At 43.0% G+C, this 10,943-nt stretch overlaps 1 protein-coding gene across 2 annotated transcripts in view; it reads left to right on the plus strand.

Moving 5' to 3' along the window:
* Positions 1 to 8,538, plus strand: part of LOC131259093 (dual specificity protein phosphatase Mpk3) — a 36,133-nt gene extending 27,595 nt beyond the window's left edge. For both annotated transcript variants that reach the window (XM_058260513.1, XM_058260512.1), the window contains exons 4-6: positions 6,187 to 6,382; positions 6,463 to 6,604; positions 6,837 to 8,538. In XM_058260513.1, the coding sequence (XP_058116496.1) occupies positions 6,187 to 6,382; positions 6,463 to 6,604; positions 6,837 to 7,525 (1,027 nt within the window). In that variant the 3' untranslated portion in view covers positions 7,526 to 8,538. The remainder of the gene's footprint in view (positions 1 to 6,186; positions 6,383 to 6,462; positions 6,605 to 6,836) is intronic.
* The last annotated feature ends 2,405 nt before the right edge of the window (positions 8,539 to 10,943 follow it).

Raw genomic sequence — 10,943 nt, forward strand, 5'->3', positions numbered from 1 at the left:
CGGTTCAGCAATTGTAAAGTTATTCACAAAATAGTTATTTCAGCAGAAAATACCAACCAAGGTTTCTGCACCTACGCCTCAGAATTTCATAAACTAAGAATTACGGAAGAGTCTTTGTTGCACAGAGTTACAGTCTTTAAAAAATCTTTCATTTAGGGGTCTGGCGCTAAAATTGGCCAAGCCACTAAAAAGTTATTGAGAAATTAGTTGATTTTCGAAGCTTGTTGCACAAAGTTTGGCGCGCAGCTTCGTTCGTAGTGATGGGTAAACCAAATCCCCAAATCCGAATCCCAATCCAAGAAACAGTCGGAACAGTCCAAGCAGTGGATAGTGTTCCTTTGGAACTGTGGTCTTTGTGTACAAAATTTTGAAACGCCTGGTACCAGCGTATTTGGGGGAAAGGATAGTAGTTAGGACTCACACTCCTAATGCCGGTGAGCCAAGACTTCCCGGCTATCTGTCTGGAAACGCCCGAAATTCGTTGTTTTGCAAAGGGTACTCCTCAATGGTACAACAGGATGCCGAGAGAGATTAAACAAGCGTGAAATCTTAGGGAGTTCAAACGCCTATGCGCCGTATACGTAAAGCGGGTAGTCTGACGCTGTGCTTGCAATGTATTTAGTAAATGTTGTAGTTTTTGAGCCCGTAGTATTGCATTTGTCAACATGGTCTTCAATTATGATGATGATGAGTAAAAAAATGCACAGGGACTTTTTATTTTTATTATCTTATTAAACTGAATAGAATGAATGAGTCTACATAGTTTTGATACACGCGCTCGTAAATGAGGACAATTGGTGGTAATGGCTGTACGAAAAGAACTAATAGTATCTACACATCTCGCTGTAGTTGGGACCCTTTCTGTTCTTGATAGTGGCACCACATTATCAACCAATGGTAATTGGCGGGGGGAACTACAAACAGAGCAGAAATATCCTCTTACACCCCGGAAAGTGGTGCCCCGTTAACCTTGGGGGACTCGGCGATTTACCTTTCGAGGTGATTGCTCGGGGCCGTTATATGGAAGGAACAAGATGAGGTCCTTTAAGTAGCACTGGTGGATTTCTCCACACTATCAACCATAATTAGCTGGTGGTGTTAACCAAAACTGTGCGAAAATACCTGCCCTACTCCGGAAAGTGGTCTCCTTTTGCTAGTTGGGAAATCTAAGATGTACCCCCTTGTGCAATCGATGGCGACCGTTGTATGAATGGAGCAGAGTTGGATGCGATTGTTCTAGAGAGTATTACCCCAATGCCCCCTCTCGTTTGATGATTTATATTTAATATCGCAAGATACTTTCGTCCCTCTCAAACCTATGTAGGGGTAGGCGGTGGGACTCATCATCATCATCATCATCATCATCAACATCATCATGTAAACAAATCAATGTCGGTCTGGAAATTGTGTATCCTAATCTGAATCCCCAGAATCCGATTCAGAATTCGGTAAAAATGGTCTGGTCCTGATGAAATGGGTTTGGTTGGGTAGAACAACTCGAATAATGGACATTCTACTGTATTTCTTGGTAAAAAATAGGTTCCAGGAATTTTTCTCTTTAGATCGACTAGTCAGGAAACCTCTAGATCGACTATTTATGTGACTAATTCGACTCAAATCATTGTGAGTCGATTCAAACAGTTTAGGAACAAGTCAGAATCGAATCAAATCGAGTCCCAAACCAATCAAATCTGATTCGAACCCTAATCGAATCAAATACTTAGAATCCGTCAAATGGGAATCGAATCTTTAGAATCTGTCAGATGGGATTCGAATCTTTAGAATCCGTCAAATGGGATTCGAATCTTTGGAATCCCTCTAGGGATCGAATCTTCAAATCTTCCGAATCCCGATTCTGCCAACACTAAAAAAAACCCAACTAACAGTTCCGCAACAGAAGAACAGCATTAGGATCTTCATGGTCGGTCATGATGCGTTTTGTTCTCGCTTTGATCTCGTCACTAACTTGCAACGGATGTTTAGTATTTTCACTTTGTCCACAATTATGAACTATTAACAAAACAACTGAGTGCATTTAATTTTGCCAAAAACCACCAAACGGTTTTTCCTGTTACATAGCATTGATTGCTATACCGACCAGCTCGATGAGGGAAAATGTATAACTGTATAATTGAACAGATAAAAAGCCAAACAAAATACAACACAAACAGAAGTGATAGTTAATTTCCGGGATACACGATTCTTCAAGTGTTTCAAAACACGTACCAAACACAAACTCGTATAAAACACAATCACACACACGAACAAAAACATCGTTAAGATGCACTTAGCAACCAGAACGCAATCCACAGCTCACTCCGTTGGACAACACGTGGAAACCGAAGATGTTTGATAGACAAATAGTTTCAAAGCTTCCTAAGATTGATGTGAAGTCGGACGGCACCGATTTTAATGGTTCGAAAAGTGACCCAACTAGACTAGGAGAAAAAAAGTTCATTTATTCATCTATTTCACCTCCTAGATAACTTTCACATAAAAAAAATATAGTGCAGCCTGTGTAACCGCGCAAATGAACTAGTTTTAATCAAAATGTATTTATTAGTTTCCTATAAGAATTACTACACGCTGCCATCAATCCAAAACTTGCGCCTAAAGGTATGCAACTTTAGCTACGCTAGGAGTTTTTCCGCATGAAAGGGATCCAATCTATAACCATTCAGTGATGCTGCTTATTATAACAAAATCACCCACATACTTAGCGAAGTTATATAAAAGATTGTTAACGGTGAAAAGCTCACCCACTGTGACAACTCCGGGCGTACTGTCCTTTGTGCCTAGTCCCGGCTACAATTTCCCTTAACTCCACAAAGGGGCTCCCACGCGCACGCAGTCCAATCCGATTTAACCTTATTTTACTCCCGCCCAAAGGCGAGACGGGCGGTTTGGGTTGTTGTGTAGTAAAATACGACTGCCTACATGTTTCGGCCGAAGGAGATTAGTTCGTTTCCGATGGAAATGAGTATTTTTGTCGCATTTTGGTTTTAGTGTTTCTACTCGAAGCACCTACGAAATTGGTGAACTTTTTTTTCCCCCAAAAATCTAACGTAAAAAGGAGTGTAGAATATGTGGTGTTTATTTGGTCGCCCTATGTGTGGGATTTTTTTTTGGCATGAGGGGAGGGAGGAGGACACGATATGGATCTGCCGTGTCGACACAAACATCGCAAACCGTCCGTTCGTCCTTGCACCCGCACGTTTTCCTCTTTCAAGCATAGGTTTGAACTCTGGCGAAAAAGCACCAAAAAAAAAACCAACCGTCGGAGAAGTGAAAGGTGCAGTCGAGTGAAAGTGATACTTTGTGTGTTTGTATGTGTGTGTGTGTTGGGGGGGAAGGGGAGCCCACAAATGCCTCCATCGTGTAATACTCCATTACAGCATACTCCACCACTCTCCTTCTTTCGCTCGCGGTTCGCGTGGTGCTCTTTCTTTTTCGGTTACATGAACCGTCGGAGCGCGTATATATACATAATTCGAGTGGAGGAAAAGTTTTCCGAGTTTCCCCCGGAAGGGTGGGGTGGAAATGGTGGGCCCAGCTTTAGGTGGGTTTTTCCATCCCAACGAGAGAGGGAGCGATAAAGCAGGAGAAAGGGAGAGAACGAGTTGGTTTTTGTACAATCCAACGTACAGCAACCTCTTTCTGCCTCTCTCTCTCTCTGTCTATGTTTTATTCCCTTTTTACGGCCGAGACAAACCAAACACACACACACACATACACAGACTGACCGGGAAAGCTCGTTCCGGTGGTTGCATGATGATTCCGTCAGTGTTCGAACGACCTGCCGGAAGGAACGATGGAAAGTCGAGTGCTGCTCGTCGTGTGGTGAAAATAAAATCGCGTACACTATTCACGCGTTGCTTCGACAAGGAAGCCTCGGTTTTTGGGGAAAACTCACTCGATCTTCCTGGATGGAGTCGTGAAAAAGGGTTCGAAATGTAGCCGAAAAGTGCAGTTTATCAACCAGAAACCACGAACGAAAATACCCTCAGCAAGATGTAGTTGATTTTGGCTAAGATTTCGTGTAGTTTAGTGTCAGCTAGTGTCGCTCAACTGAACAAAAAGTTACATATCATCTGGTGTGTCTTGGAAGGTGTTGTTTTTCTTTACCAAATCAAGTGAAGTGTTTGGCAAAAATCGGTAGAAACATGTATCTAGCAAGGAGGTGAGCACACGCACGGCCATTACGATGGGCAACGGATCCGATCCTAGTTTTCGATACTTCGTTCACAAACGGAATAACCCTCCCACGGCGCATATCATCCACTAATTTCACCTAATTCGGTTGGGAAAATTTTCATTCAGTTCCGTGCAATAAAATAGTGCTTGTAAATAAGGTTTACAAACGGTGTGGGGAAATAATAGTGCACTTTCGGTTGCCGATTAGCAAAACTCGCTCCCGTGGTGCGTGGCTTTTCATACATGAATTTCCCTCCAACGACGGTCAGCAGAAGGACGCTTGACGACGATGCGGCACTCTACATCGCGACAACAGCAGCAGGAGCAGCAGAAGAGGCGGAAGTAGCATCAGAGGAAACGGAAACGGCGGCCGTAGCGGCAGTTGTGGTGGCGGCAGCATCGATGCCCAAAGCAACGATCCTTCCACCACGTGCTGGCAGTTTGTATAGCTTTCGCACCAGCCGAAGGTAATCCATCGACGTAGTGGCTGGCTGTTAGTGGCTTCGCGTTGGTGTGGTTACGAGCAAGTGGAAGCTGGTGAAAACACGGGCTACAGACTGAACGGTCCGGTGTTGAGGAAGAGAAGGGACTATTTTTACCAATTAATACACAATAGAATCATTTAAGAAGAATTTCGTACCAAAAGACTTGTTACAGATTTAAATACTGCTGTTCCCTACTAAAGATATTATTCATTGGATTTGACAACAGTCTCATTGGACTGTGATTATTACTGCAGAACAAATTTAAATAAATAATTGTCTTCCTAAATGATTTATCGATGAAAAAGATCGTTCGTTTAACGAATAGATAAAGGGGTATTCAAATGATATTAAACAGTAGCAACATTATTTCTAACTACAGCACATGATATTATAGAAGCATAAGGTTTTTTTTAAACCCGATCATGTTTATTATAGCGAAGCCAGTTGAAATGATAATCAAACCAGTTGTAATCAACGTTGTTATTGTAATCCCGGTACATCAGCTCGAGCGAAGTACGCAACTAGCGAGTGTAAACTTATACCGGACGAACACTCCAAAATAGTTCAACATATCAGGTTGGTTCATCTCGAATGGAGCGCTTTGATTTCATTGGAATAAAACAGGTCACTGATAAAAGTAAAAAAAAATTACATGCAATTGACATGAAAATTAGTCAGCAAAAATTGTTTAAAATTTCCTTTCGTTTTCTAATGAAATCAAATCAATTTATCCGCGATAAACTACCTTAGATTGTCACACTTGCGGTATACGTTTTCTCTCGTTAGTTACGCACATCACTCAAGCTTCTGTACCGGCTTTATAATATCAACTGCAGTAATTCTCATTTCAACTGACAACGCCATAATAAACCTGATTGCGTCATAAAATCAACCGATGCTGCTTTTCTATCATCTGAAAAACCCTGTAAGGCATAATTGATGTGAAATAAAAAATTGTTGCAATATAATAATCGTGGACGGTAAAGGTGATGTAATACACTCGAAAATACGCGATTTGCTGAATCCATGTTTTTATTATGATAACGCAACGCAAGTTGTATTCAGACAGAATCTCGAGGGAATGTCTTTTAAAATGAGAACACACGGTCAAATTAAGTAGGAAATCTAAAGTGCATTCCATATCAAAAAGTGCAACTTCAAAAGCATTTAAAAAGAGCAAAGCGAAGAGTATTCCAGATTTAAAAACAAAAGCTACGTATTTTCAAGAATGCAACCCACGCCGAAACAACAAACGCAGCCTATGGTAAAAGTGTCTCGGCTAATATGGCTGCGTACTTTATGGTATATTTGTTTTCAGCGGGTAGAGCAATGCTTGCTTTGAACAAGTTTATTCTTTATCAATCAACATTAATACAAACAACCAAATTTCCCGAATAAATAATTTCACCTAGATATGAAATCCATCATTACCGTCCCGACGGCAAATATCCAACAAACGATCAAACACAAAATGTTAAAATGCTTCTTTCGCTCCCTTTCGTTGCAGATCGCTTCGCATTTCGATTCCGTTCTCCGATTCCGCCTGCAGCAGCAGCACCGAGTCGTCGGACTGCGAAAGCACCACCAACTACCTTTCCGAGTCAGCCGTGAACGTCGAGCCGGTCGAGATACTGCCCGGGCTCTTCCTCGGCAATGCCTCCCACAGCGAGGACCTCAAGTCCCTGAAAAAGTACAACATTAAAGTAAGTCGCAAGGCGAAGACGCGAAAATGCAGCAGGTTGCATTTAAATTCTCACCCTTATACCGCTTCTTCCTTCTTCAGTACATTCTGAACGTCACTCCCGATCTGCCGAATGTGTTCGAGCGCGATGGGCTGATACGGTACTTGCAGATACCGATCACCGATCACTGGTCGCAGGCGGGTGACCTGGCAAATCACTTCCCGGACGCCATCAAATTCATCGGTAAGTAAACGTTCACTTCAAATTCCCAACGTTTGCAATAAAAAATAAATTAAATGAAAAAATAAATTTTCAAAATAAAAGTTTTTCACTAAACGTACTAAAAAATAAAAAAAAAATGTATGTTCAATGAGATATGTATTTATGTATCAGTTTTTCGTCTTTATCGTTATTATACCTCGCATGTAATAACATTATGCCATTATTAACGTTTTTTTTCCTTACTTCTTTCCAGATGAGGCACGCACAAAAGGCTGCGGTGTGCTGGTACACTGCCTGGCCGGCGTGTCCCGCTCGGTGACCGTCACGCTCGCCTACCTAATGTTCGCCCGGACACTCTCGCTGAACGATGCGTTCCTGCTGGTGCGCTCGCGCAAACCGGACGTCTCACCCAACTTCCACTTCATGCAGCAGCTGCACAGCTTCGAGCAGCAGCTCAACATCGATCCGACACAGTCGGCCTCGGCCAAGCAAGCCCTCTACTCGGCCTCCTCGACCTCGTCCTGTTCGTCGGCGGGCGGTGGCGGTGACGGAGGCGGCTCTTCATCGGCCGCAGCCACACCCGGTTCATCGTCATCGTCCTCCTCGGGTGGAGACGGCGGTGGTGGTGGTGGTGGTGGCGGCGTCGGCGGCGGCCCCAGGTCCAGTGGCACCCCGTTCGGTGCGGGCGATACGTCGCGATCACACCATCATCATTCCCATTACCAACAGCATCAGCAGCATCAGCAGCAGCAGCTTCCAGCACCGAAGCAGCACCAGCATCACTTGCGGCACATGGTCAAGTACAACTGCACCTGCGTGGAGGTGGAGTGCAAGTGTACGCAGGCGGCGATCGATCTGCTCGGTCCGTTCACCACCGGCATCTCGCCCGATTCCGGCATCGAGTTCGACCGGTGGACGCCGAGCAGCAACACGCCGAAATGAGATACGGCCGGCGGAGACGGAACCGGCGGTCGCTTCAAGCTGCCGGACCGTTTCCTCCCGGAGCACCAGGACAGCAGTCCCCCGATCGACACTACCGCTCCCGGCAACGAAGACGACTAAGACGCAGTTCGGCATACCGGAACCAAATCCGGAACCAGTGTTTACCGGAAACCGTCGTCCGAGGGAAGAAGAGAGTGACCGCCTTCATTAGCACCGCGCACTCGATTCCCCCCGTCTTTTCCGCAATTGGTCAAAGCATGCCAAAAGCGCCAGCGTGCCAGCTGGAAGTGGAAGCATTTTCCACGCAAACGATTCCTTCCCTATCAAGAAGCTCTCTTGTGTGCGCACAACTACACGTTGATTACGTTAGATTCATCCTTCGGTGAAGGCAGGGGAAGGGGAAGGGGGAAATACGCAACGCCCTCCATTTTTCGGTGGGTTTCGGAAGGCAGCAGAAGGTGGAAGGACCTGGAACCTGGGAAAAGTCTTAGATATTAGCGTTGCCGTTTTTCAAATGTTCCATTCCGTACGATTTCCGACCGATTGGGAGACGAAGAACGTCGAACTCGGTGTCAAAATGCTTTTTTCAAGCATACAAATGACGAGTGACGAGACACCGAATGTAACAATATTGGAAAAACAGACCACTTCTGCGGTGTGGAGATACATTTTTGGAGAAAGACTAAGAGAACATAAGAAAAGGAAAAAACATAACTTGGGTTAGTAACGGAAAAAAAACAGTTTGTTTTTAAGGTGTGGGAAAAAACAGATGAAAAGGAAACGGAGAAGGATAAGTGCATAGGTATATTAGCAGTGCTTGGTAAACGGAATGAATGCGCGTGTGCGACAGGAACCGAGGAAGATAGGTTTAGAAAACAAACAAGGACAAAAAAACAGAAAACCTCTGGCGTGTTCACACGCCAAACTAAATATATATATATATTACAAAATAATATATACATACATATGAGAAATAATATAATATAGATATATATTTATGTTGACACATCGTTACATTGATTAATGCATTAATTATTTCTTATTACGTGTAGTTTACATGTCTTCTTTCGTACGACCCGATTCGATAATGACGATCAGTGATCGCACTCGCGTCTTTATGTCTCTCGCTGTGTGTGTATGTGTGTGTGCGCGCGTGTATGCGTGTGTATGTATGTTTTGTATGTGCCGAAGAGTTGTACTTCCTTTGAGCGTGATTTTGTTACTACGCAAATTAGATTGTGAGAGTCACGTGGTTAGTCAATCAAATTTGTATGAACGTTCAAAACGATGCGCCATTTCGGGGCACGATTTTCATGATACCAGAGACGACAAAACGACACTTACATGTGTGATGCATGCACACACACACACATACACGCACACAAACAATGACACAGGTTGTCCGGTTTGAAAACGGAAATGGAAAGGATACGGATAAGGAAAGTGTAGCGATCAGTTAGGGTGGGAAACTTGCTAGCGGCGGCGGAAACCAGTTGTTTGGAAGGATCGATTTTTAAGCAGCATACGGTGATCCCACTTGGGGGATCTAATACTTTTTGGGGACGTTTATTGGCCGGAAAAGAAAACAAAAGGGGTTTGCGTAGGGAGGAGTAGCCATTGTTCGTTTGTATGTTGTTGAGGAAAAGAAAAAAAACGAAATTAGCAAAGCGACAAAGGGCAGGGGACATTTTTGCCCCTTCCCTTACCTTGGTCACTAATCGAACTCGCTTGATGTATGTGTGTGTGTGTGTGTGTTTTTGTTTTCTAATTCTCTCGTTGTTTTTTCAAGCTCAAGAGGTCGTGGAAAAATGAAATGTGTTTAGGGTGCAACATTTCGTAGCCCCAAGTTAAAAAAAGGTTTTTATGAAAAGTGTACTCCTTGATGTGTTTCGTGTGTTTGGATTGGTTGGCGATGGGAGGAAAATCGTTCAAATCGTTCGACGACAGAGTAGGCGAGGAGATAAAAGCCAAAACAAAAACAGCGCAAACAAACGGTTGAGGACATCCGAAAAATTAAACGAATGCTAATGGAGAGAGAAAAAAAACTAGCCGTAAAGCCCTGGAGCTCTATTCTGAGTGAAAATACGTTGTTGAAAAATCGCACAAATTTGCATTCCACTTCCAGAAGGGGAGCTCGGAATGTGACTTATTGTTTTCATTCGAACCACAAACGCGTTGACTCAAATTGGCACTCGATTTTCCACGATGTTAGGTTTACTCCCTTGCTGCTTCCACTACTCTCATCCAGCCAACCGGCAAAATTAATGCGAATGAAGGACAGTTTTACCGGTCTTCTGAGTAGCTGGAAAAGATGATAAAATTCGATAATTTGCAGAAAAGCGAAGGACGATCGTAAATAGTTGAGAATGAGATCGAGTGGAGGAAAGAAGTCAGCTAGAACACAGAGAAGGGTTTATTTGCCAAAACATTTCAAACGCAACGTGTGGATAAGAAAACTCTAACCACAGAATCTGTTTTCGGAAGTCGGTAAATAAAATGCGACGCAATGAGTGGAGAAATGAAAAACAAAACACAAAACCGAACCACACAAAACCTACAAATCAGTAAATGGATACTTGTGTCAAAGAGTAAACAAAAAAAGAGGAAAACTATTGAGCGTACAAGCTTATTTTGGAGGATTTCCTGGGAATGAGATACAAAAATTGAAATTAAAAAAAAAACACATACTGAGAACGGGGTGTGCGTAGAGCAAGAACAGAAAGAACTACGGACAAGCGAACAGACAAACAAAGCCAAACAAAAAAAGTAATAATAATTATTAATAATAAAAATTATAACACAACTCTTAAGCTCGTGTTTTTCTATTGAAAAGCGTTGGAAAATAAAACTTTAATCATTTAGTGGTGAATTTATTCCAAAATGGGTTTGTTTTATGCGAGCAATTATAGCTATTTATTTTCGAAAACTATGGTTTTCTTCCTACTAGGTAAGTTTTTATTATTCTAAAATATACGTTTGATCTTTCAAAAACAAAAATTTAAAAAAATGATACTGTAGAAAGAAACATCCCGGTTGACAGAAATTGACATAGTTGCTGGTACTATGTAGTTTCAGCAAGAGTCCCAGCAATCTGCCATGGAAAAACTTGCTACTATCTACACTACATGACAGCTGCAAAAAATTTGAATTTTTGTCAACCGGGATTCCTTCAGCTTCCTACATGCTTCTAGAAAAAGATTAGGTCGCATCGAGTTTCGGTGCGGCTAAAATTTCAACCTTCATAGCAGGCTTCAATTCACGAACCACCAGGAGGCCCCTTCCAATGGCCGAAGCTTCCGTCCTTCTCAGTGAGCGAGCGCGTTCCGGGGCATCGTGTCGATCGGGGGTCGCTATCGAGATCGTATCAGATTAGGTATTGTATGATGTCCGTTTATGCCTACCTAATGAAGGAGAATTT

This window comes from Anopheles coustani, chromosome 3 (genome assembly GCF_943734705.1).
Source record: "Anopheles coustani chromosome 3, idAnoCousDA_361_x.2, whole genome shotgun sequence".
In the NCBI taxonomy this organism is placed as follows: domain Eukaryota; kingdom Metazoa; phylum Arthropoda; class Insecta; order Diptera; family Culicidae; genus Anopheles; species Anopheles coustani.